Genomic DNA, 27,438 nt, shown 5'->3' with positions numbered 1-27,438 from the left:
ACAAGAGGCTCTTATATGGTCATAGCACCCGATAAATGCTTAACAAATTTAAAAAATATCTTTAAAATCAATTCACTGCCACCCACTTGGGAAACCCTTTCAGGGCCCTCAAGAAACCCCAGGGTTTCACGAAGCCCAGGCTGAGAAAGCCTGCTCTAACTGGTGGCTTTTCCAATCATATTTATTCCTAACTTCCATGGTTGCATTGTCTAGCCATCGTTGGCTACTGTTCTGAAACGATTTGACAGCCACGTGGCCTGGAAAAAGTTTTCTCTTTGTGATGTCGCATCTGAAGTAATTTTGCCGTACCCAGTTCCCGCTGGGCTGGTCGATTCTACATACCTAGAAGTACAGCATACAAAAAAATGTGCCATGAATGTTGTAATATATTAGCTCCTTTACATAGACAGAACCCTTAACATACACGGATGAAGGACATGGTGTGGATTGCTGGCCACGTATGCAGAGCGGCAGGCCAGATAAAGGCCTCTAAATTCTCGAAATCAGTCCCTGGGAGAGCCAAGCATTAATTATGTCCCAGCTAGTGCTCTCTGTCCACCTCAGTGTCTTGCAGTCAAGTAGGGAGCCAAATACATATGTGCATGCCCTTGGGTGCTTTTCATTTTAAATCAGGGGTAGTCAAACTGCGGCCCTCCAGATGTCCATGGACTACAATTCCCAGGAGCCCCTGCCAGCGAACGCTGGCAGGGGCTCCTGGGAATTGTAGTCCATGGACATCTGGAGGGCCGCAGTTTGACTACCCCTGTTTTAAATTGTATTGTTAATAAATAAATACATTATGAGAAGGGTTCAAGCATCACACAGGGATGGGTGCAGAGGGAGAGAAAGAAACCATACACCGTGTGTCCAGAGGAAAGCCCCAGGTTTAAATTAAAATCCTTTATTTTTTCCCAAATACAATTCACAACTTATACATAGTGGAGGGGGGGGGAGATGCTCAGTCTGTGCAAAATCAGGATAGCCTTCCTTACAAACTTAGCTGTCCAGAAACGGGTCTTTTTCTCTGCAGTGTGACGGGGAGGGTCAAGTCCCCCCTCTCTAAAGGTACAGCAACTTCAACCAGTTTTACAACATGACAAGCTGAAATCCTCAACAGACAACGTGGTAAGGCAAAAAAAAAATGTTGAATTCTGAAGGTTTTTCCCTTCCCAGTATAAAGGAAGCATTTCCCTCCCAGTATAAAGGAAGCGATTTCCCATGAGTCATCTAAGATTTCTTTCTTTCTTTCTCTCTTTTTTTTAATTTTATATATATTTCTTATACCAATGCTGTCCTTGCTGAACTGACAAAAAGTGTTTTGTTTTACATATTGCACTGACAGACAGAAGTACATACTGTGTAACTGCTGGGGAGGGGGGGGTAGTTTTTAACAAGCCTACGTAGGTTCCAGTTGAATGGGGAGGAGGGAGAAGAATGTGAATCCAGCCTCAGACTCACCTTCCGCCCAATATTTTTTTTCCAGAAGGGAAATTAAAAACCGCACGAGGTTTGGGCTTTTGGGGAAATAGAGGAACTGAAAAGCAGCTTAAGAAAAGGATGCCTCGAAAACTGAAGAGCAAAGCAGCGTCGTTTTTAAAGAACGTAGAAGCAAAGCCGACGGTGAGCCGAAATCAAAATTGCATTGTCCCGTCTGCTTTCAAAACGGTTCCGCAGCTAGCCCAATGGCAATTCTGATTAATTCTTTTGTTAAAAAATAATAATAATCAACCCAATTTTACGTTAATTTGTCTCTCCGTGTTTGGAAAAGATTTCCCTCCTTCTCTTTAAAGGAACAAAGTGCATCAAGCTCCCCTTTTAGCAGCCACACGAGATCCGTCTCCCCCCCGCCCCACTTCCTTGCTATAAGACAAGAGCTTTTTAAGCCTTCGCCGTCTGGGAGAAGTCATCCAAATCAATGAAGTCGGAAATAATTTATTCTCCAAATCCGGAATTTTAAATAAAAGCCATTCTTGCAAAGACAGAAAAACAAAGACAAAACAAAATTTTTTAAAAAAATCAGGAAGTAAAAGAAAAAGCATGCATTCAAAAAAAAATTTTTTTTAGCGGTGAAGACAAAGATACGTATCTACATGGGCACGGGCAGACGCAAGTTAAATTGTTACCGGTACTCAATGTTAACACACATCCCACTCTACGATAACAGGTTTGTCTTTTTTCATTCACTAATCACTGAGGTGCCTAAAAAGTCTGAAGCCTTAAAAAAAAAAGACCATCCCCAGGAGGGGGGGGGGGGAAGAACTATGGTGAGATTTGTATGAAATATTAGTATACTTAGAGAATTTCACAATCTACATTGGCTTTTTTCTTTCGCGCTTCTTTTCTCCCTGGAACAAAAATGTCATAAAAAGAGAGTTTGTTCCACGTCACGCAGCCCCTCGGAGAGAGCGTTCGCCGTTTTTATGTCACAGGACTCAGTAGACTTGCAAATGGGGGGTGGGGGGGGGAAGAGAAAAAAAAAACAGTACTTTGCTACCTACTGGCACATCTTCCTGGTTACCCAAATAAGAAAAGAGAAACAAACAAAGAAAATGGATCTGAAGTCTGCAACACTCTGTTGTTAAATCGGGAACAAAAAAAAACAAAATAATAGTAACTGCGCCATGCCACACAGTGCAACGAATTTGGAGGTGCAACGCTCGATGGAGACAGAGAAGAAGAGCTGTGTGGGAAATCAGGAGGTCCACCCGCAAAGCAATGCCACACAAAATTGCATTGCATGCAAAGGAAACTGCGGCGGCGTCAGGAAGAGATGTCCGCGGCGGCGGCGGCGACGGGAGGGGGGGCGGATCGGCGGCCTCCGGTTAACGCAGCCACAGTTTAAGACGCAGCGCGTCCACGCCGTTTAAATAGTATCTGAACAGCCTCTTGTCTCGCACAAAGCCAAGGTTCTCGTAAAGTTTCAACGCTGACTTGTTGGTGATCTCGGTTTCCAAGACGACCTACGAAAGAGGAGACATCCGTCAAGGAGAGCGGTGCTCTTTCGGGACGCGGCGGAGAACGCCAGACCGGCCACGGCGCCGAAACCCCGGACTGCCGACGTGCGATGCGCGGGAAGTGGCCTGGGGGCAATGTGCCCCGTGTTCGGTTCAAGAAATAAATAAACTCACCACAAAGAAATGTCAAATATCAAAAAATTATACAAATAGAACAGGTATACAGATAATCTTACAATTAGAAATGGATAATCTATTTGTATAATAATTTTTTTTTTGATATTCGACATTTCTTTGTGGCGAGTTTATTTATTTCTTGTTGAATTTTTGTTACCCATGTTCTGCTCAGGCAGGGCTTAGGAGGCATGCCCTCTAACACCCCACAAGTACACAGAGAACCATTTCTGAACAGCCATCCCAGAGGAGATCAGGGCCCTGACGGAGCTTAAACAGTTCCGCAGGGCCTGCAAAAAGGAGCTCTTCCGCCAGGCATTTGGCTGAGACCAGACGTAATCAACAGCGACCGAAGGGCCCCTGCTCCACCCCCCCCCCTCAGAATTCCACCAATAAGCCCTGGAGCTGTTTGTACTGCCATATTGTTATACTGTGCTGTTGTATTGTTATCTGGTTACAATTATTAGTTATTAGTATAAGGTTATAACATGTTTTTATAGACCGTTTTATGTATTGTTCCTTGTTATGATGTAAACCGCCCTGAGCCTCCGGGGAGGGCGGTGTATAAGCATGATAAATAAATAAAATAAATAATAAATGGAAGTAAAAGTTAATATCTTTATGAAACTGGGGCCCAGGCTCTTAGTGACTACAGTTATCTGGTTACAATTATTAGGGGGCTAACCTATTGGTCGTTCCCGGCCCCAAGGAAGCCCGCCTGGCCTCGACCAGGGCCAGGGCCTTCTCGGTCCTGGCCCCAACCTGGTGGAATGAGCTCCCGGAAGAGCTGAGGGCCCTGCGGGAATCACCGGTATTCCGCAGGGCCTGTAAGACGGAGCTCTTCCGCCAGGCTTATAGCTGAGGCCGGGCGGTAAGAAGATCAGCCCCCCACCCACAAACTGGCGGTAGAGAGTGTCTCCCCCCCCTCCTGTAGTTGAGGATGTGGAGACCAAATGAGTAAGATTAAGCCATCGTTGTTGCCACTATTGTAAATTTATTGGATCTTATTGTTATTTTATGGTTTTAGGGGACGGGTTATGTAAGCCGCCTCGAGCCTTCGGGGGAGGCGGGGTATAAATACAACAACAACAACAACAACAACAACAACAACAACAATAATAAAGTTCAGGACCGTCTGCCAAGCACGGTTGAAACGGCAGATATCGGGGGAAATGTTTCCCCTTGGATAGGCACGTATGCCCTGCACAGCCACAATCCCGCCTGGCGGTTTTGCCCACTGGGGTCCCCATACAAACCCATCCCACCTCGGCAAAAGACTGCCCCGCCCCCTCGGGCCTCAGTAAAATTGTCAAGTGTTGACCGGTCCCCGGAGAAAAAAGGTTGGGGACCACTGCTCTAGTACAGAATTCTGACCCTGGGGGTGGGAGCAGCCTGAGAATCTTCAGCTGAGGATCTGGACATTTTCTACTCAGACCCAAAGAAACCGTGCAGAAAAAGAAGAAAATGAAACAGCCCTGGCCGGGCAGCCCACCAGAAGGCTCGGCTTATGCAAACTAGACCTGGCACGCTCTCTGACATAGCCATTGCTTGGCCTGCAAGCCCCAGTGCAGAGACACACAGATGTGGAGCTGAGTGGGAGCAGAACCAGATGCATGGCGCCATTCCGAGCTGTGCTTGCTTGAGAGCAGATAACCCGCGCTCACATTTTCCGTCCATCCTCTCCCCAAGGCGGACAAAGCGCCACTCCATTGTCGAGAACGCAGAGAGAGATTTGGCCGGGCCGAGTGATTTTCGGGGTATGAGCTGTCAAGAGTCCAAGCTCTTCTGGTCAGATAGTCTTGAAGCTAATATTCTGAAAATCCCATTAGCCAGCTTCGTGGCGTGCTTAAGAGCGGCAGCCTCTAAACTGGGTTGGATCCTTCACTCTTCCTCCACATGCAGCTAAGCTGGGAGACCTTGGCCCAGTCCAAATAGAGATGCTCTTCAGAGCAGTTCTGATAGAGCCCTCCCAGCCCTATCTATCTCACAGGGTGTCTGTTGTGGGGAGAAGAAAGGGAAGGCGACTGTAAGCTGCTCTGAGAATCCTTCGGGTAGGGACTCCTTCAGGCATAAAAGAACCAACTTTTCTTCTTCTTCTTCAGCGATATCAGCTCTTCCGCCAGGCTTATAGTCTCTCAGCCTCACCCTCACAGGGTGTCTGTTGTGGGGAGAGGAAAGGGAAGGCGATTGGAAGCCACTTTGAGACTCCTTCGGGTAGAGAAAAGCAGCATCTAAGAACCAACTCTTCTTCTTCTTCAGTAATATCAGGGCTCTCTCAGCCTCACCTACCTCACAAGGTATCTGTTGTGGGGAGAGGAAAGGGAAGGCGACTTTAAGCCGTTTTGAGACTCCTTCAGGTAGAGGAAAGTGGCATATAAGAACCAAGTCTTCTTCCTCTTTTTCTAAAAGCTGAAATGACTCAAACTGAGGCTACTGTACTTTGGCCCCATTACGAGAAGCCGAGTCACTGGAAAAGACAATAATACTAAGAAAAGTGGAAGGCGACAGGGAAAGAGGAAGACCCAACCGGAGATGGGTGATTTCCATCGAGGAAGCCACGACCCTCTGCTTGCAAGGCCTGAGAGTTCATGAGAGGAGGCTTTAACGGTCATTAATTCACGGCAACCTTTCTTAACCACGCTTTTGTGAAACCCCGGGGTTTCTTGGTGGCCCAGGAACGGTTTCCCAAATGCGTGGGAATAAATTTATTCTTTATTTTTTTAATTTGTTGGACATTTGTCAGGTGATATGACCGTATATGGTCATGTGGACCAGTGCCCCCTCCCCAAATGGCCAATGATGGGCCTGGAGGGGTGGGAGGGGGAGGAGCCACAAGTGGGCATGTCCACAGCTCTGGTTCCCAACCATATTCTGCATGGTCACGCCCATTCTGGGGTTTCTCGAAGCCTGAAGGATGTTTCCGGGGTTTCTCTCAAAAGCCAAAAAGTTGAGAAAAACTGATCCATGGCATCGTCGTCATCATGGCTGTTTTTTTGTCCTCTACTTTTCACTCCCCGACGGAGTCTCAAAGCGGCTTACAGTCGCCTTCCCTTTCCTCTCCCCCACAACAGACACCCTGTGAGGGAGGGGAGGCTGAGAGAGCCCTGAGATTACTGAAGAAGAAGAAGAAGAGTTGGTTCTTATATGCCGCTTTTCTCTACCCGAAGGAGGCTCAAAGCGGCTTACAGTCGCCTTCTCTTCCTCAGACACCCTGAGGGAGTTCTCTCAGAACTGGCCCAAGCTCACAGAAGCAACGTGGTGGCGCTTAACCCCCATCCCTCTGGGGGGGCCGTCTCTCAATCTCATTGGTGTATTCATAGGATAACACAGTGAGGGACCTCTAGAGGGAGGATTTCTCAGAGAATTAAGGCCTGCTCTGCTCCTCCCCTAAGAGCTCCGGGACCTCTGAACAGCTGCTGCTGGAGACTGCACGACTGGCGGGAATGCAGACCCATGTGTTTGGTGGTGCAGCAAAGGGGAGGGGAGGACTGTGGGAAATTCCTTCAGCTGGCACGAGGGGCACCACCGGGCATGCTCCACAGCACCAGTCACCTCCCACAGGCACTTCAGTGGATCCAGCCCCCAGGCTTGAACACATTTTGGTGCCAATTTTTTTTAAAGTCAAGTGACGGGCTGCAACTCCTGGGAGAACCGGGGTTCAAATCCCTGCTTGGGTGACCTTTGGCCCATCACAAACTCTCAGCTTGGCCTGCCTCAGAAGGCTGGTGTTCCGAGAAAACGGAAGAGGGGAGAACAATATTCTAAAGCTGCTTTGACGCCCAACCTGGGAGAAAAAGCAGGATATAAATACAGGGTTGCCAACCTCCAGGTGGCATGCCTTTTTATCTAATCTCCAGACAAACAAGATCCGATCCTCTGGAGAAAGGGGATACTTTGGAAGGAGGAATATTATGGCATATCCTACTGAGATAGTAGGATATCTCCACTCCTGGTTCCTCTCAGAAATTCGCCAGGTATCTCCCAAGCCAGAATTGCAGCCTCATATAAATAAATGCATGTAAATGCAAAACCATAAATGCAGCCCCAGTTTGCCTACTACACCGGGAGAGAAGTGCACAGAACTGGTCCGCTGAGAGGGTACTCCAGAGCATACAAATCTAGTTAAATATAGAATAATTCTTAAACACTTGAAGCGTTTCTCTACTTGCACCCCATGGTTACGCTCCAACACTGCTATTGCTTTAATACTATCGACCCTGTTTTGCTAGTGCTTTCCGGCTAGTTCAGCACGTCCCTGAAACGCGCAAACATTGTCACTTGCCTAAGCAAAAGCAAAACGCTACCACAGTGTCTGAAGGAGAAGAGAACCTTTGCTTCCCTGGGATTACACCAGCCCACATGGAGTCAAGGATGGCAAAGGAAAGGGGTGCGCTACTCGGTCCCGAAAAGGGTTTACCCATCAGCCTTTCTCGACTTTTTTACCACTGAGAACCCCCTGAAACATCCTTCAGGTTCTGAAAAGACCCAGAAGGGGGGCAACTGTGCAGAATATGGTTGGGAAGCAGAGCTGTGGACTCAAACACTTGGGGGCCCTTCCCTTCCCTTCCCCCCTCTCCAGCCCCTTCAGTGGCCATGTGGGGGTGGGAGGCAGACATGAACCATATATAGTCATATCATCATCACCTGATATTTAACAAATGTTAAAAATATATTTAAAGATTAATTAACTCCCACCCGTTCAGGAAACTTTCCCAAGGGTGTCAAGAAACTCCAGGGTCTCACAAAACCCTGGTTGAGAAAAATGGACACAGGGCAGCACAGATGACTGACTCAAGGGGGGGGGTGAGCTACTACTTCCTGTGCCATGCTCAGAAGGGTGGGTTGCTATTTCCTCTAGGGCTTTACTTTCCCTTGGCTCAGTTAAAGCCTGTATTGGAGTAAGAACATCAGAAGGGCCCTGCTGGGTCAGACCAGGAGTCCATCTAGTCCAGCCTCCTGTCTCACACAGGGGCCAGCCAGTTCCTCTGGAGGGCCAGCAACAGGGCAGAGAGGCCGAGGCCTTCCTAAGGACATCAGGAAAGCCCTGCTGGGTGAGATCAGGGGTCCCTCCAGTCCAGCCTCCTGTCTCACACAGGGGCCAGCCAGTTCCTCTGGAGGGCCAGCAACAGGGCAGAGAGGCCGAGGCCTTCCTAAGGACATCAGAAGAGCCCTGCTGGGTCAGACCAGGGTCCATCCAGTCCAGCCTCCTGCCTCACACAGGGGCCAGCCAGTTCCTCTGGAGGGCCAGCAACAGGGCAGAGAGGCCGAGGCCTTCCTAAGGACATCAGGAGAGCCCTGCTGGGTCAGACCAGGGGTCCCTCCAGTCCAGCCTCCTGTCTCACACAGGGGCCAGCCAGCTCCTCTGGAGGGCCAACAACAGGGCATAGAAGCCAAGGCCTTCCCTTGATGTTGCCTCCTGGCTCTGTGATTCAGAAATGTGAAGGTTCACGTACCGTTCTTACTAAACTTTCCTATTCCGTAACAGATGGATCAGGAGATACTCAGCCCACTGAGATTCGCCTGGCCTCGACCAAGTGGAATGAGCTCAGACCTATGGGCCCTGCAGGGCCTAATGCAGTTCTGCAGGGCCTCCAAGACGGAGCTCTTCCACCAGGCTTTTGGCTCAGGTGACACCTTGGGCCCCTCCTCCTTAAATTCTCCCCATAATCCCCCACTGGGTAGCATTCCTCTTCCACTGGGCGTTGGCAGCCAGGCGGGGTGGGTTAGGCAGGATGTTTTTAATTGTTTTACTGTGTTGTTTTAAACGGTGGATTTGGAATTTGTTGTTAATGGCCAGGAATTGGCTGGCTGGCTGGCTGGCTGGCTGGGAGCGTCGGCCTACAAGTGTAATAAAATAAATGAAAAAAAAAAATAAACCAAATATCAGAGGATGGCCTTAAAGTGAAGCAGGGCATGCAGCTGTAGCTCCTCCAAAAGGAAAGAGACTCACCTCGTCGCAATCTCCTTCTACCATGGCATAAATAGCTTTCTTAACCAAGTTTGTACCTGGAACACAGATTAAAAAACGACACATTTAAGTGCAGGAAGAAGCTATTCAACACACAGTAGCAACCCGAAGATCACAGCCCGCACGGCAAATATGCATGCGGATAATTTTTGAAAGATGAATCATGACTGCAAATACTCAACTACGTAAGCAAATCAAAGGAGCCCTACTGGATCAGACAGGTGGTCCATCTGGTCCGCACACCTTTTTCAGAGTGGCCAGCCAGTTCCTCTGGAGCAGGGGTAGTCAACCTGTGGTCCTCCAGATGTCCATGGACTACAATTCCCACAAGCCCCTGCCAGCGTTAGCACTGTAAGCCTGCTCTGCTCCTCCCCTAACAGCCCATGCCAGCATTAGCGACTGTAAGCCGCTTTGAGCCTCCTTCGGGTAGGGAAAAGCGGCATATAAGAACCAACTCTTCTTCTTCTTCTTCTTCTACCCAACAATGGTTATTGGCTTTCCTGGTGGAAGAAAGTAGGTTTTTAAGGTAAAAGGTAAAGGTAAAGGTATCCCCTGTGCAAGCACCGAGTCATGTCTGACCCTTGGGGTGACGCCCTCCAGCGTTTTCATGGCAGACTCAATACGGGGTGGTTTGCCAGTGCCTTCCCCAGTCATTACCGTTTACCCCCCAGCAAGCTGGGTACTCATTTTACCGACCTCGGAAGGATGGAAGGCTGAGTCAACCTTGAGCCGGCTGCTGGGATCGAACTCCCAGCCTCAATGGGCAAAGCTTTCAGACGGCTGCCTTACCACTCTGTGCCACAAGAGGCTCATTTATTTATTTATTTATAAATGAGGTTTTTATGCCTTGCTATATTCTCTGCCCTAAGGAGTGGTTTATAGCAGCCTGCCCTTCCTCTCTCTACAACAGGAACCTGGTGAGGTAGGCGGGGCCGAGAGAGCTGTGCCTGTCCCAAGGTCACCCAGCGGCCTGAACAAGGAGGAAGAATGGGGAATTGAACTCTGAAACCACCACCCATGTTTAAATCAGCTGGGAGTAACTGGGATGGCAAACTGTTTTTATGATTTTACCTGATTGCTGTATAACCGTGTTGTTACCCGCTGTGAGCTAGGGAGGAAGGGCGGATTATAAAAATATCTGTTTAAACTTAGTTCTCTGGTTTAAAGTCCACTGCTCTTAGCCACTGCACCAAACTGACTGGCTGTTTATGTGTTACTGAACGATTAATAAATGCTATATTTAATCGCTCAGATATTTCAACGGTGTTCTGGGTGCTGCCTTGGGGACCCTGATCAGGTGGAAAGGCAGCATAAAAATGCTACAGTGCATGCAGGCAAGGGGACTAACAGTTTTTAATGGCCTTAGTGTGACGTTTGAGACGGTCTTCAGAAAAATCACCACTGCGCATACATAAGGCCACAATTATTATTATTATTATCATCATCATCATCATCATCATTCGATTTATTCCCCGCCACTCCCTTGCGGCTCGTGGCGGGTTACAGCATCTTAAAACCCCATTAAAATCCATTAAAACAACAACTACAGTTTCAACATTATTAGTTAACTAACTAGCATGGCAAGATCGGCTAATCAACTTCCCCTTCCCACTACTGGCAGGTGGAGAGGGGATCCTGATGGTTCCCTGTCCCAATCCCAATCCCAGGTCCCGGGGGGGCATAGGTGCTTCTGTCTAACAGCAGAGAACCTGTGGATACCAACAAAGTGGTGATCCCTGGCCCATGGGAAGCACTAGGCCTCAGCCAGGTCCTTTTTGGTCCTGGCCCCTACCTGGAATGAGCTCCCAGAAGAGCTGAGGGCCCTTCCGGAACTACCGCAGTTCCACAGGGCCTGGAAGACAGGAGGTCATCAACCAGGCATTTGGTCGAGGCAAGGGCTGGAAGATCTTTGCCCCCTCCAGCTTTCTGGTGTCTATTTATCCAATGAAAATCCTCATCCTCCCTGTTTTACGGGGCCTGTGATGGGAGAGACCATGGAGCCAAAATCTGCCATTAGAGGGAAATACTGTGGGCATATCTCTGCTGCTATCTTGCTGGGCATTATTGTAATCGGGTTTTTTTTAGGGGCTTCGTGGCTTTTAATTCTGAATTGTATTGCATTTCTGAAATGGACGGTAACCCGCCACGAGCCAGCTCCGGCTGGGAATGGCGGGAAAGAAAACCAATTGCGAGACCAGTGGTTCTCAACCTGGGGGTTGGGATCCCTTTGGAGGTCGAACAACCCTTTAACAGGGGTCGCAGCAGGGCAAGCAACTTGGCTGGGGCGGGGGGAGCGCCATCCACACAACAGCCTTGCGAGGAAGACTGAAATAGAGCATTCATCTGTCTGGGGCAGCGGAAAAGTGTGAGATCGGCATGGTGGGACAAGAGGCAGAACTGAACTGAGAAACATCAGGAAAAAAAAACAATTTATAGACAACCATGAACCATGGATCTTCACGCCATGGGTCAGTTTGGGTTTAATTTCTGTAGAAGAACCCTTGCATAATTTTATGGTTGGGGGTCACCACAGCATGAGGAACTGTATTAAAGGATCGCGGCATTAGGAAGGTTGAGAACCACTGTGTTAGACAGTAACTGTGTGTGGAAAGTCCTGGCAAGTCATAGCTAACTTATGACAACCCTGGGAGGAAGAGACATTTAGAGGTGGCTTTGCCTCTGTCCACCTTGCACAGTGACCCTGGTCTCCTTTGGGGGCCTCCCACCCAAATGCTGCCAAGGGCCAACCCTGCCTAGCTGCAGAGATCTGACAAGACTGCGCTATCCTGGTCAGTGACCTTACAGCACCGTGGCTGTCAAACTGGCTGGAGACAGGAGCATTGGTGCGTTGTCTTGGATGGCTTTTTTCCCCTTCTTGTTCCCTCAGCACGTATAGGAAGGGCATATGGGAAAGCAGGGGTTCTGCCGATTTGCATGGTTCACTGCACGCGCTTGGAATGCTTCGCGTACCGTTTCCGTAAACGACAAACATTCAGTGAACAAAACGCAATAATTCTACTGGAAAATAAAGCAACCGCTCGGTTTGATTTGGGAATCGGGGAACGAGAGAGAATTAAGGCAGACGTTATAGTTTTTGTCGTCATCGAACTGCAAATCAGAATGGACTTCTGTGCTTTCAGGAGGAGGAGGAAACGATTCCCGGAGAAAAGCCCCAGACTGCACAGAAATGCTTTAAGGGTGATGGGAGTGCCATGACAACTGAAGAGGGTGTGTGACACCGGAGGATGCACACTGATGTTTCACTCCCGGCCCCTCCCCAACACACACACACACACACACACACACACTCAGCCATTTTGTCTGAGGAAGTGCGCCTGCACATGAAAGTTCATGCCCTGAATAAATCTTGGTTTAAGGTTTGAATACTTATCTTTTATTGATGTAGTCTGTATTATTTTATTTACTTGCCTGTCTATCACACTTATAGGTCGCCGCTCCCGACCTGTCGGCTTAAGGCGGCTAACAATATATAGAATCATAGAATCATAGAGTTGGAAGGGACCTCATGGGTCATCTAGCCCAACCCCTGCACTATGCAGGACATTCACGTAACAAATAGGAACATATAAAAACAATTAAAACAATGCTCTAACCCCTCCTAATAATATTTACTATATATATTAAAATAGAGTCCGAAAGCACCTTTAAGACCAACAAAGATTTATTCAAGGCGCGAGCTTTTGAGTGCAAGCACGAGTGCTTGCACTCGAAAGCTCACGCCTTGAAAAAATCTTTGTTGGTCTTAAAGGTGCTTTCGGACTCTATTTTTGTTGTGTGACTTCAGACCAATAGCGCAACCCACTTGAAAAACTCTTATCTGCTTCCTGTTTTCAAGAGAGGTCTTAAAAGGACAAAAATGCTATTCTTACCTATGCCTTTTCTTCTGTATTTGGAATCCACGGCTAACATGGCTATATAACCCCGGCGAAACATCTTTTTGTGCATATCCAACTTGCACACGATGGCACCTACGCACTCGTCTCCTACCATTGCCTTAAAAAAAACACACACACACACAACAAAATATGTTTTTTTGTAGATTAAGTTGGCAAGACACAGTGTCACAAAAAAATCCAACATCTTACAGGGACATTTATAGATATATATTTAAAAAAGAGAATGCATTCTGGAATTTGTTTTGCTACACAAAGGATTTTTAGCATAAGGCAGATGCAACCTAAGCAGAAAGATGCAATTCTCAGTAACAAAAGTGCAACTTACACATTTTGTATTTTAAGTTTTCAGATACTGTTCCTACAAAAAAATCATTACACTGACTGTTTTCAACTTTGTTTGGCCCAGATCCTGTAAGCATTCTACACAGAAGTCCTAAAAAATTATCAAAAGGACGGCTTTACATTATGCAAATAGCATTGTCAATCCATGTGCTATCTTTTCCCTGTGTGCTAAAATGAAGATTATGAAACAAAGCATGGTACCAGATAATTCACAGACTTAATAAAATATTGGTTTGATTCACAAGCTGCTCTAAAGATAGCATGTCTCCAGTCTCCGTGAAGTCAGCGGAGTCAAAAAGGCTGACTCTGGAGACTATTCTGGAATAACCGGTTTAAGAATTTCAGCAAAACCCTCTACACAGATATATTCAGATTTTAAAATGGAGTTAGGCAAACTTCAAGTCCATTCACTTTTAACCTCGTTAAATTAGACAGCTTGGAAAGTAACTCTCTTCCATGCTCTCCCGTTTCCTTCTCATGTGCATGCACAGCTATGAACAATCCATCACAACTGAACTAGTTTCAATGCCCTCATGGTTTCAAAATGTCTTTCACTGGCTGTCAGACCTGCAAATATTTAAGCAGTGGTGATGTGTGTTAACTCTCCATTTCCCAATGTGGTTCTTCCATGCGATCCTTAGATAATTTAACCACCTTGCTGGTTAGGAAAGGAATCATAGAATCATAGAGTTGGAAGGGACCTCATGGGTCATCTAGTACAACCCCCTGATCACCACTGTGGGATGGGAGGTATTTTCCTCCAGGCCAGGCTGGGCTCTGGAGATTTTTTGGGTGGGGATCACTTGGGCATGAAACTGGGGTCACTGTGGGTGGGCAGATAGATGTGAGTGTCCAGCATAGTGCAGGGGGTTGGACTAGATGACCTTGGAGGATCCTTCCGACTCTAGGATTCTAGGTATAGAAATTCACCAATGCTAAAATGCTGCTTGAAGAAAAATATCTCCACACCCGTCATTGAGAAAGCAACCTTTATTTGGAACAAGAAGGTACCCAGCTGAAAATGCAATGAGCCCAGCAAAAGATTGGAATTCATGAGTTGAGAACCCTGATTGGTTGAAACATATTAAGCATTGAGCAACTGAAATCCACAAAATTCCCTGCCTATACCAATAGCGTGCCTCCTGCAGAAACTTTGCACATATTTCAGACGCGCCGGTCAGACACTAAGAAATGCTGGCATAATGCTAAGAAAACACCGGGCTTAGAGCAGTATCCACCTGAGCAAAAGCACCTCTTGAGTCAGCAAAGAATCACAGAATCATAGAGTTGGAAGGGGCCATAACGGCCATCTAGTCCAACCCCCTGCTCAACGCAGGATCATAGAATCATAGAGTTGGAAGAGGCCATACAGGCCATCTAGTCCAACCCCCTGCTCAATGCAGGATCAGCCCTAAGCATCCTAAAGCATCCAAGAAAAGTGTGTATCCAACCTTTGCTTGAAGACGGCCAGTGAGGGGGAGCTCACCACCTCCTTAGGCAGCCTATTCCACTGCTGAACTACTCTGACTGGGAAAAGTTTTTTCCTGATATCTAGCCTATATCGTTGTACTTGAAGTTTAAACCCATTACTGCGTGTCCTCTCCTCTGCAGCCAACAGAAACAGCATCCTGCCCTCCAACCTTTCAAATACTTAAAGAGGGCTATCATGTCCCCTCTCAACCTCCTTTTCTCCAGGCTGAACATTCCCAAGTCCCTCAACCTATCTTCATAGGGCTTGGTCCCTTGGCCCCAGATCATCTTCATTGCTCTCCTCTGTGCCCTTTCAACTTTATCAAAAGGATATATTTGGGACGGCCACTTGTGAAGCGAACCAGAGAGGGAGCACCTTTAAAAATAACGTGGTTAGGAGGACTGCCAGCCTCAAGATAGCGACTGGAGATCTCCTAGTATTATAATCGACCTCTGGAGCACAGAGATCGCTTCCCCTGGAGAAAATGGCTGATTTGGAGGTTGCTCTCTCCCCTTCCCAAGCCCCACCCTCCCAAATAGCTGGCTATTGCCCCACCCAGACCTGGCCACCCTAAAACTGAGTGTCTTGGGCCTTAAAGGTACCACTGACCTCCTCTTTCACTCTGCTCCAAGAAACGCACACATTGGCCAACTTGAAAGTATAAACTCTTACGATCTGGGAAGCTTTCTGGTACAGGACAGGAGTGGCCGGGCTGTGGCTCTCCAGGTGCTGGTGGTCATGGTAATTGGTCAGGTGCTCCAGGGCTCATGGTCATTGCAGGTCATTGACATCCGGAGAGCCACCGTCCGGCTGCCCCAGTGTATGAGAACAATCTGGCCAAAGCTGAAAGCTCATCGAAATAGGCGAGCGTTAAAAGTTCTCCGGAAAGCTTTGCAACGAGGGTATTCAGGGAGGGAGATCAAAGTCACAGGTGCATGTACTGCACAACAGGTGGCCCGTGATGGGCTCTTACACAGCAGAACAAAGACAGCCAACACGGTGATCTCCCAGGTGCTAATTATCTCATCTCACACGGCGATATTTCGTGCCCTTCTCTCCGGCACATCCATTCTGTTACACTCCCTCCCTTAAGGCTTACATGGAGACAGGCGTAACTGGCGGACTGGTGGAGCACAGGACTCGATCCCACCGACTGGCTGCCCTTCTGCCGGCATACTGCTCAGAGGCAGAGAGCCTCCCAATCAATCTGCTGGTGGAGGGCCTTGTGCTGGCAGAAGACAGCTTGCACCGGGAGGACAGGCGGCCAGGAGCCGACCCAGAGACTGAGGCACAGCACTTTCTCTGGTGACATTTCTTATGTTAACAACCAGGTACCACGAACACCGTCTGGGCCAGGGCTACTCCCCCCCCCCCAAATCATTTTGAGCCTATGGACACATATGGAATTCTGACATAGTATGCTGGGTAAAAGAACAAAACAGCTGCTGTTGGAGACGAAGCCAGGCAGAAAAAGTTCATTTCTTGATAAACTGTCCCTCTCTGTCGACAGCCTCCAGGTGGTTAACAAAGACCATACATATACATGGACATAAAACAGTAAATACAGTAACCAATGAAACTAATTTTCTTATTTAAAACAGCCTTTCTCAACTTTTTTCTCCATCGAGAAATCCCTGAAACCTTCTTCAGGCTTCAAGAAACCCCAGGAGTGACATGATTGTGCACAATATGGCTGGGAAGCTGAGCTGCGGACACGCTCACCCCAGGCCCCTCCCCTTCCCACCCCCTCCAGGCCCATCATTGGACATTTTGGGATGGGGCGGGCAGGTCAACATGACCTTATATGGCCATATCACCTGATTTTTTTTTAATTACAGTAATTGCTGGCATATAAGACTACTTCCCCCCCCCTGAAAAACATGCCTCCAAGTGGAGGGGTCATCTTATACGCCAGGTGCACTTCAGTTGGGATAGACATAGCTGCCCATAGTGGCCCATAGTACTGTATTTTGAGTGGAAATGTTGGGGGGTCGTCTTATACGCCCAGTCGTCTTATACGCCGGCAAATACGGTAACTGACTTCAACCCATCCAGGAAATCCTTCCTGGCCCATGAACAACCCCCAGGGTTTTCACGAAACCCTGGTAGAGAGAGCCCGGTTTAAAGTGTAACTGCTCTGACACTCCACCTAAACCTAATTGCTGCACCGGGTTGGGGCCCGTGAGCCCAGGCTTTGATGGTGGGGGGAGGAAGCAGGCCTGATTCAATGCTGCATTGTCACAACTTAACTTCAGTAACAGTAAATAAGAGATCCTGATGTTGCAGTGGCCGCTGCTGTCAAATCAAACCTGCACAGCCAATCAAACTTCCAGTAGGCAATCGGAAGCCTTGCTGGCAAACAGCCCCACCCACTCCCTCACAAAATTCGGCGGGCTCCAGGAATGGTGCCAGCGGGAACTTTGGCACCCACAGGCTTCGTTCTGGGGGGGACTGGCAATGTATTTTCTTCATATCTTCTCAAAACTAATCTGGGCCAGTGGTTTTCAACCTGGGGGTCGGGACCCCTTTGGGGGTAGAACGACCCTTTCATAGGGGTCAAGGGAGGGCAAGCAGCTTGGCCGGGGGGGGGGAACCATCCACATGACACTCTTGCAGGGTAGATCGAGAGAGAGCGTTCGTCTGTCTGGAGCAGCGGAAAAGAGCAAGATCGGCATGGTGGGACAAGAGGCAGAGCTGAACTGAAACCCTGGGAAAAAAACAATTTATAGTCAATCATGAACAATGGATCTTCGCGCCATTGGTCAGTTTTGGTTTAATTTAAGTGAAAGAACCCTGGCATGATTTTAGGGTTGGGGGGTCACTATAACACGAGGAACTGTATTAAAGGGCCGTGGCATGAGGAAGGTGGAGAACCACTGTTCTAGGCCCACGGGGCAAAGCTCAGGTAAACAGGCTTGCGGAAAAGATGCTGTTAAAATTAGGCTAGACGTTATTTGACTGGCAGCTCGGTGCCCTAGCCCAGGGGTAGTCAACCTGTGGTCCTCCAGATGTTCATGCACTACAATTCCATGAGCCCTTGCCAGCAAATGCTGGCAAACGCTGGCAGGGGCTCATGGGAATTGTAGTCCATAGACATCTGGAGGACCACAGGTTGACTACCCCTGCCCTAACCGATGACAGTATTTACCCAGTTGAGGGGCCGAATACGAGTCAAGGACCCTTAGCCTTGGAGTTCGTGGACTGTTCTTCTTGTGCGGGATCAGCCTGATTCCTGACACGCCTTGGCTGAAGAGAGACGTTTCTAGTTATGCGTGCAGGTAAAGTGAACTATGTTTTTGTTAAAGCAGCTGGGGATTTACCTCGACAAGCCTTCCTGGTTCAGAACCTTTAGTGGTCAGGCTCCAAGCCATGCAAGTGGGAGCACATAAGTCGGCTTGGCATACTCTCTCCTTCCTGGTGAGGCTGAGATTGCCCTGAGATTCCTGCTCGGTCAGAACAGTTTTATCAGTGCCGTGGTGAGCCCAAGGTCACCCAGCTGGCTGCATGTGGGGGAGCGCAGAATCGAACCCGGCTCATCGGATTAGAAGTCCGCACTCCTAACCACTACACCAAGATGCCTTATACTGAGCTAAGGGCTTCTCCAGGATCTCAGGCAGAGGTCTTTCCCATCCCCTCCTGCCTCCTTTTAACTAGAGATGCCAGGATTGAATCTAGGACCTTCAGTATGCCAAGCAGATGCTCTACCACTGAGCCGCAGCCCCTGGGATAAATGATAAATAATTTTCTGTGTTTAGAGAAGTGGAAGAGTGCCCCCCTCCCAGCAGCTTACAATCACCTTTCCCTTCATCTCCATGCAACAGGCACCCTGTGAGGTAGATGAGGCCGAGAGAGCCAATATTATTGCTCTGCAAGAACCGGGAGAGATCTATGACTAGTCCAAAGTCACCCAGCCGGCTGCATGTGGAGGAGCGGGGAATCAAACCCGGTTCTCCAGATCAGAATCCGCCACTTGGCCCCTACGTCACGCTAGTTTACAAAGTGTGATATCTAAAGTATCAAGCACACGACACACAGAGGCACGGAACACGTTGCTGCAGGACCTCTAAAATTCCACCCAACCCACCGGGCTATCCATATGCGCTTAATGTGCTCCGTACCTTTCTGCTGTTCTATGTTGCTTGTGGTTATCACTTCATTACTGTTAAACTAAGTTATCTGAATGGTTTCTGTTCTACGTGAACCGCCCTGAGCCTTCGGGGAGAGCGGTATATAAATACAATTATAACATACAAATCTAATAAATAAATAAAAAAAAACCTATAGGGCTTTCAGGGCATTTTCTTATAATACTGGATAAGCCGCTTCCTCAGAAGTAGTCGCACCAACAACCCTGAATCACAAATTCATCTGCTTGTTAAAAAGGGGCTCCGCTACCACATCTTCGTTGTGAACAAGCAGTGCGTCCTGGAAGATCAATCCTGCGCATGAGTTTCTTTAAAAAGAGAAGTCACAGAAGCGCCAGAAGCTGTGCACGGCAAAGGTTTCTGGCTGCCTCAAGTTCAAATGCTTAAAGGCCTTTTCTTAAAAGCAGGTACCAAACGCAGCACAAAGTTAGCATGAAACCCAAACCTGGAATTCAGCCTTGCGAGCGGGGGGGAGGGGGATCAAGCCTGTGATTTTTGGAATCATAAAGGTAAAGGTATCCCCTGTGCAAGCACCGAGTCATGTTTGACCCTTGGGGTGATGCCCTCTAGTGTTTTAATGGCAGATTCAATACAGGGTGGGTTGCCATTCCCTTCCCCAGTCATTACCGTTTTACCCGCCAGCAAGCAAGCTGGGTACTCATTTTACCGACCTCGGAAGGATGGAAGGCTGAGTCCACCTTAAGCCAGCTGCTGGGATCGAACTTCAGACAGCGTGTCGGCTGCCTTACCACCCTGTGCCACAAGAAAACTACTTATGATCCGCTGCTGCGGACTACAAGGACTGCAAGATTCAAAGATCGCCAAATAAAAAGGCCAATGGGCAATGAAGATGGTATTGTCAGTATGAGTAGGAAAACCTTGGAAGATTTTGCACCCCCTCAAAACTATCACTGCCTCCCTTGTGTTTATCCATCAGCAACCAATGCCCTGCTTCTACATGTATGCAAGCCGTTAAAAAGCTCAGTTTTAGCAAGAGCTCATAAGCATAAGCCTGCCCTTCTTAATTAGCTGGTTAAAATACGCCCCCAACATGGGAACAGCTTGTGATGTTTCCACCATTTCAAGAATTAACATATTAAAATTACAAACCCCCCCCCCCCGCCACCTAGACAATTGTTAAAATCAAGAAGTTGTCCATCAAGTTCTTTGAAACCGACTTCACATTCGACATCGGCTCATCGTGGTTATTACAAAGCCATGGTAAGATAATTAGTGTTGCCTTGGACACAGACTAGCTGTGCTTTTCAGTTACTCATCAGATAACAGCCTAGCTTTGATCCTGAAATTTGTTACTGCCTCTACATGCGCTTCTATTGAATTACCCAAGAAAACTAAGGGATCGTATTTGCAGAATGAGGATACACACACGTTGTAGGCCAGCCTGCCTCAAGACATACGAAGAGAAGGCGAACAGTTCTATCAGGAACCATGAAATCCAACATACACAAAAAGACAAAAACCAGTGAATTGGTTGTAGAGATTTCTCCTTTCCTCTCACTGCATTCATTATCTTCCCTTCGTGGGCAACACTGTTTGGTTAAGAATAAAACCAGTGCTGTATGGAATAGCAACTGACCAAGCTGTTGCATTTTTATGGATTCCCACCATCCGGCTCCAAGCGTTCTGAAACTTTTCTGAATGTTAGGGCTTCATCTTGCCTTAATTATTCTTCCACTACTGTAACTGAATATCAGCTTGTCTCAAGGTAGGGCAAGGAAGACACACACATACACGCCCGCCCCCAGGGGAAAGCTAGAATTCAGCCTGCCTGTCTTTATGTACTTGAAAGACTGGGTCAAATCTCCACATTCAGTGAATGTTTACAAAGCAAAAAGGTCTTTGAAGTGTACACAAGTGTTACAGAGAACTCCTGTGAAGGGTTTGAAAATGCTCATTTTCAGAATACCCTAGGAATTAAACAGGAAGAGTAAGATGATCTCTTACAGCAATTTACTTCGCTAAGCAGATTGCTACACCACACCTCTGATGCAGATTTGTTCAAATGAAACCCTCGCATATATTAAATCACAGTATAATAAATCACTGTGCCTAATCTGCATATAATTTCTCTTGCTAGACTGATCAGCAAAGAACACCATGCAGATGCATTACTCGAGCCCCATAAAACTGAATTGGACTTTAAGGACACCAGAAGATGTATCAGACCAGTGATCCATCCCGTCCAGTTTTCTGCCTCACAGAACAGCCAACCAGCTCCTTTGGAGAGCTAACGACACAGAGAGACACAGAGAGCCAACAACACGGAACAGAGGACTAGACCATCATTAGAAGAGCCCTGCTGGATCACACACATCTAGTCCATCACCCTCTCTTACTCAATGGCCAACCCTGCTGGATCAGGCCAGAGGTCCACCTAGTCCAGCATCCTGCCTTACAAAGCGGCAAATCAGATTTGGAGGGCCAACAACAGGACACAGAGGCAGAGGCCTTCCTAAAAACATCAGGTGAGCCCTGCTGGACCAGACCAGGGGTCCATCTAGTCGGGCCTCCTGTCTCACAGTGGTCAACCAGTTCCTCTGGAAGGCCAACAGCAGGGCACACAGCCCAAGGCTTTCATAAGAACTTCAGAAGAGCCCTACTGGATCAGACAAGTGGTTCATCTAGTCAAGCATGGTGGTTAACCAGTTCCTGTGGAGGGCCAGCAGCCCAGTTTGGGGGCTGAGATCTTCCTAAGAACATCAGGTGAGCCCTGCTGGATCAGACCCGGGGTCAATCTAGTCCAGCATCCGATTTCCCACAGAACCAACCAGCTCCTCTGGAAGATCAACAAGCAGGGTATGGAGGCCAAGGCCTTTCCCTGATGTTTCCTCTGAGAACTGGTATGCAGAGTTTACTGTCTCCACTGCTTACCTAGCCTACTGTGCTATACCTTCTCCTGCCACCAACACCAACTACACACCACCTATTCTAGATAACGAGCCCTCTCTCTCCCCACCTCCCGGACTTACCAAAAAGCAAAGCTGAGGCCAGTTGTGGATAAAATACCTATATGTGTAAATGGAGTAGGGTTCAGACAGATCTTTGGTGATCAGTCTCATGATATCAGGCATCTGCAGCTCTGACTCGTAGCGGACATATCCGATCGTGAGGTCGCCCAGCGTCTCCTCCTCCTCCTCCTCTTCCGCCCGCGGGGCCCAGGAAGAGTCCGTGGGGGGTCCCAGGGGGCTTTTTTGCAAGCTGCAGCTGGAAGCCAAGGACCGGGAGAGGAGGAGCAGGGACTCCTCCTCTTCCTCCCTCCTGCCGACCACCACCACCTCCTGCTCCCGGCTGCCTCCACCTCCTCCTTCCTCTTCCTCCTCCTCCTCCCCGCCAGCCAGGCCGTTCCTGTCCCCGGCGGAGGGGTCTGCCGCCTGGTGGTGGCGTCGGGGGTGCTGGGGCGGCAGCTGGGGCTGTGCAGTCCTGGCCTGGGCCCGGGGGACCCGGTGGTGGTTGCTGAGGGCGGAGGGGGGCTGCCCCTCGTCCGGCTGCTGGCGCTGCTGCTGCCCGTGTCCCATGGCCTCGTCGCTCAGGCCCTTGCCCTTGAGGGAGGCGCGCAGGTGCCGCAGGTCCGGCGCGGCGATGAGCCCGTTGAGCTGGTGGTGGCGCCGGTGCGGGGGGCAGGGCCGGCGGCGGGGCGGGGGGCGGCGGGCAGGGGCGTCGCCCTCATGCCCGGCCTCGGCCCCCCCGCCGCCCTCTTCCTCCTCCTCCTCCTCTTCCTCCTCCTCCTCGGCGGCGGCGTCTCCCGGGAAGGGCGAGAGGAGCGCGGCGGCGGCGGCGTCCCCCGGCGGCGAGGCGAGGAGGCTGCTAGGCCCGGGCGGAACCTCGGCCATGTCCTGAGGCGGGAGGAGAAGAAGAAGAAGCGAGGGTGAGGGGGGGAGGGAAGGGACCCCCGCCCCCCGTAGTCCCGCCCCCCAGGCGGCCGCCCCGCCGCTCGTCCCCCCCCCCGGCCGCTCCCCTCCGCCTCACCCCCGAATCCCCTCAGCGGCGTCTCCCGCTCCCCTTCGCCGCTCCGCCTCATCCAGCGGCCGTAAAGCGAGGCCGGGTTTCCTGTGGGGGGGAAAGGGAAGGCGAGCGCGCGACATTTCGCGACCTCGCTTGGCGGCGGACGTGAAGGAGACGGGAGGAGGGAGGAAGGAACGAGCGCGCCGAGGGGAGGGGGCGGGGCCTCGCTAGGGCCGCCCCCCTCCGTTCGGGTCGGCTGACGCGCGACGCTGTTTGCATTGCTTTACGGCTCTCGTTTCTCGGGTAGGCCAAAGCCGTCCCGTCCTCTTTTCTTGTCTCTATGGTCGGTGGAAGGGAAGGCGCTTACCCCCGTTCCTTTTATGGCGCGGCCGTCAGCGCAGGCGCAGATCAGAGCGGGGCCGAGGCAGAGGCGGGAGAAAAACGGAGGGAAGGAACGGGAGGAGAAGGGGCGGGGCTTAGGGAGCCGCCTCAGACTGAGGCGAGGAGCGGTTTCAGGGGGGGGGGGCTGTTTGGTACACGTGTCTGTGCGTTCAGACGGGCACTCAAGCGTGTAAATAAATAATGATGGGGCCTTCTCTTTTGTACACGCGTCCGTGTTCAGACGTATACGGAAGCACATCGATAAATAAAATAAATTCATAATGGTGGGGCTGGCCCTTTTGTACACGTGTCTGTGCGTTCAGACGGACACTCAAGCGTGTAAATAAATGTATAATGATGGGGCCTTCTCCTTTGTACACGTATCCGTGTTCAGACATATACGGAAGCACATCGATAAATAAAATAAATTCATAATGGTGGGGCTGGCTCTTTTGTACACGTGTCTGCACGCTCAGATGTATGCAAGCACATAACCAAATGCACAAATACCTTTGTAATACCTCCTCCAAGACTCCCTGAGTAAGTGTAGCTTAGACAATACTGAAGTGCAGAGATGTGCTGTTATTCTGGGACAAACCCAGCCCCAACCTTGGGGCCATCAACCCAGAATGACAACTGATCTTACGGATGCCAGCCTCCAGGTGGGACCTGGAGATCTCCTGGCATCTCTGAACTACCTTGGGCCACTCCTGCAAACTGACCTTCTCAGCCTCCTCCCTGCCCCCGGAAACCAAATTTGGCAATACTATCCAGCAGGGGTAGTCAACCTGTGGTCCTCCAGAAGTTCATGGACTACAATTCCCATGAGCCCCTGCCAGCATTTGCTGGCAGGGGCTCATGGGAATTGTAGTCCATGAACTTCTGGAGGACCACAGGTTGACTACCCCTGCTATCCAGGACCCTCCTCCTGGAAGCGGATCATCCCAGAACAACTGTGGAGTTTTGTATGGACCACGCCCCTGCCTCTTGCTGCTCTGAGGTTCTGGAGGGATGGCGGCATGAAACTCTCATTAAAACTTAGCAATCAGTACACTTAGGGTTGCCGGCTCTGGGTGGGAAAATACCTGGAGATATGGGGGGCAGAGAGTAGGAAGGGTGGGGTCTAAAGGAGCTTTTCTCTCCATGGTACTGATCTCTGTTGTCTGGAGGTCAATTGCAATAGACAGAGATCTTCTGGCCCCACCTGGTCCAGTATCCCATCTCCCCAGTTCTAATGGAGCAACAACACGGCAAAGGTCCATCTCGTTCAGCATCCTGCCTCACACAGTGGTCAAGAGAAGACTGGTTGGCCACTGTGTGAGACAAGATGATGGACTAGGGGGACTACTGGTCTGACCCAGCAGGGCTGATGTCCTTAGGAAGGCCTCGGCCTCTCTGCCCGGTTGCTGGCCCTCCAGAGGAACTGGCTGGCCCCTGTGTGAGAGAGGAGGCTGGACTGGATGGACCCTGGTCTGACCCAGCAGGGCTCTCCTGATGTCCTTAGGAAGGCCTCGGCCTCTCTGCCCGGTTGCTGGCCCTCCAGAGGGACTGGCTGGCCCCTGTGTGAGACAGGAGGCTGGACTGGAGGGACCCCTGGTCTGACCCAGCAGGGCTCCTCTGATGCTCTTAGGAAGGCCTCGGCCTCTCTGCCCTGTTGCTGGCCCTCCAGAGGAACTGGCTGGCCCCTGAGTGAGACAGGAGGCTGGACTGGAGGGACCCCTGGTCTGACCCAGCAGGGCTCTCCTGATGTCCTTAGGAAGGCCTCGGCCTCTCTGCCCTGTTGCTGGCCCTCCAGAGGAACTGGTTGGCCCCTATGTGAGACAGGAGGCTGGACTGGAGGGACCCCTGGTCTGACCCAGCAGGGCTCTTCTGATGCTCTTAGGAAGGCCTCGGCCTCTCTGCCCTGTTGCTGGCCCTCCAGAGGGACTGGCTGGCCCCTGTGTGAGACAGGAGGCTGGACTGGAGGGACCCCTGGTCTGACCCAGCAGGGCTCCTCTGATGCTCTTAGGAAGGCCTCGGCCTCTCTGCCCTGTTGCTGGCCCTCCAGAGGAACTGGCTGGCCCCTGTGTGAGACAGGAGGCTGGACTGGAGGGACCCCTGGTCTGACCCAGCAGGGCTCTCCTGATGTCCTTAGGAAGGCCTCGGCCTCTCTGCCCTGTTGCTGGCCCTCCAGAGGAACTGGTTGGCCCCTATGTGAGACAGGAGGCTGGACTGGAGGGACCCCTGGTCTGACCCAGCAGGGCTCTTCTGATGCTCTTAGGAAGGCCTCGGCCTCTCTGCCCTGTTGCTGGCCCTCCAGAGGAACTGGCTGACCCTGTGTGAGACAGGAGGCTGGACTGGATGGACCCCTGGTCTGACCCAGGAGGGCTCTCCTGATGTCCTTAGGAAGGCCTCGGCCTCTCTACCTTGTTGCTGGCCCTGCAGAGGAACTGGTTGGCCCCTATGTGAGACAGGAGGCTGGACTGGATGGACCCCTGGTCTGACCCAGCAGGGCTCTCCTGATGTTCTTAGGAAGGCCTCGGCCTCTCTGCCCTGTTGCTGGCCCTCCAGAGGAACTGGTTGGCCCCTGTGTGAGGCAGGATGCTGGACTACATGGACCCCTGGTCTGACCCAGCAGGGCTCCTCTGATGTCCTTAGGAAGGCCTCGGCCTCTCTGCCCTGTTGTTGGCCCTTCAGAGGAACTGGCTGGCCCCTGTGTGAGACAGGAGGCTGGACTGGAGGGACCCCTGGTCTGACCCAGCAGGGCTCTCCTGATGTTCTTAGGAAGGCCTCGGCCTCTCTGCCCTGTTGTTGGCCCTCCAGAGGAACTGGTTGGTCCCTGTGTGAGGCAGGATGCTGGACTACATGGACCCCTGGTCTGACCCAGCAGGGCTCCTCTGATGTCCTTAGGAAGGCCTCGGCCTCTCTGCCCTGTTGTTGGCGCTCCAGAGGAACTGGCTGGCCCCTGTGTGAGACAGGAGGCTGGACTGGAGGGACCCCTGGTCTGACCCAGCAGGGCTCTCCTGATGTTCTTAGGAAGGCCTCGGCCTCTCTGCCCTGTTGTTGGCCCTCCAGAGGAACTGGTTGGCCCCTGTGTGAGGCAGGATGCTGGACTACATGGACCCCTGGTCTGACCCAGCAGGGCTCCTCTGATGTCCTTAGGAAGGCCTCGGCCTCTCTGCCCTGTTGTTGGCCCTCCAGAGGAACTGGCTGGCCCCTGTGTGAGACAGGAGGCTGGACTGGAGGGACCCCTGGTCTGACCCAGCAGGGCTCTCCTGATGTCCTTAGGAAGGCCTCAGCCTCTCTGCCCTGTTGCTGGCCCTCCAGAGGAACTGGCTGGCCCCTGTGTGAGACAGGAGGCTGGACTGGAGGGACCCCTGGTCTGACCCAGCAGGGCTCTTCTGATGTTCTTAGGAAGGCCTCAGCCTCTCTGCCCTGTTGCTGGCCCTCCAGAGGAACTGGCTGGCCCCTGGGTGAGACAGGAGGCTGGACTGGATGGACCCCTGGTCTGACCCAGCAGGGCTCTCCTGATGTCCTTAGGAAGGCCTCGGCCTCTCTGCCCTGTTGCTGGCCCTCCAGAGGAACTGGCTGGCCCCTGTGTGAGACAGGAGGCTGGACTGGATGGACCCTGGTCTGACCCAGCAGGGCTCTTCTGATGTCCTTAGGAATGCCTCGGCCTCTCTGCCCTGTTGCTGGCCCTCCAGAGGAACTGGTTGGCCCCTATGTGAGACAGGAGGCTGGACTAGGGGGACTACTGGTCTGATTCAGCAGGGGTCGTCTTACATTCTTAATGTTTGGTGGAAATTAGAGCTTGAAACTTCTCTTTCTCTCCCTTAAAATTTCATTCAGTGCTTGGCCCCATTCTTCTGGACCCCCATGTAACTTCTCCTCAACAGGCTCCCAATTTCTAGCAACTGATTATGCTACCTGTTTACTGGTCAGCAGGCAGGTGGGTCCATGGTGTTGTGGTTGGTTCTTCTCATACATGAGGTCAGCGAGGGAGTCCACTACTGTTCATCAGCTCCTATATTGTTGAGAGGCCTGGGCCACCAAATCATATTCCTGGATGTTCTGGCAGAAAACCCGATCGGAGAGAACCCCCCCTCCCCCCAGGCTGCAGTGGTCGCATTCTCTCGCCATGAAG

The 27,438-nt window shown here is 50.6% G+C and overlaps 1 protein-coding gene across 2 annotated transcripts; it reads right to left on the bottom strand.

Moving 5' to 3' along the window:
• Nucleotides 1-880: 880 nt before the first annotated feature.
• NAA30 (N-alpha-acetyltransferase 30, NatC catalytic subunit) lies at nt 881-27,388 on the bottom strand. Of its 2 annotated transcripts, none has more exons than XM_077324005.1 (5): nt 27,222-27,388; nt 21,962-22,825; nt 12,987-13,110; nt 9,079-9,134; nt 881-2,960 (listed from the first exon to the last, which is right to left on the bottom strand). In XM_077324005.1, the coding sequence occupies exons 1-5, from the start codon at nt 27,279-27,281 to the stop codon at nt 2,823-2,825; spliced, it is 1,242 nt and encodes a 413-aa protein (XP_077180120.1). In that variant the 5' UTR covers nt 27,282-27,388; the 3' UTR covers nt 881-2,822. The 2 variants fall into 2 exon arrangements, with proteins under 2 accessions (XP_077180120.1, XP_077180121.1); XM_077324006.1 differs by lacking the exon at nt 27,222-27,388 and adding an exon at nt 22,959-23,191.
• Between the last annotated feature and the right edge of the window lie 50 nt (nt 27,389-27,438).

This window comes from Paroedura picta, chromosome 2, assembly GCF_049243985.1.
Source record: "Paroedura picta isolate Pp20150507F chromosome 2, Ppicta_v3.0, whole genome shotgun sequence".
Lineage (NCBI taxonomy): Eukaryota > Metazoa > Chordata > Lepidosauria > Squamata > Gekkonidae > Paroedura > Paroedura picta.
The sequence above is the reverse complement of the archived record's forward strand: the minus strand, read 5'-3'. Positions and strand labels throughout refer to the sequence as shown.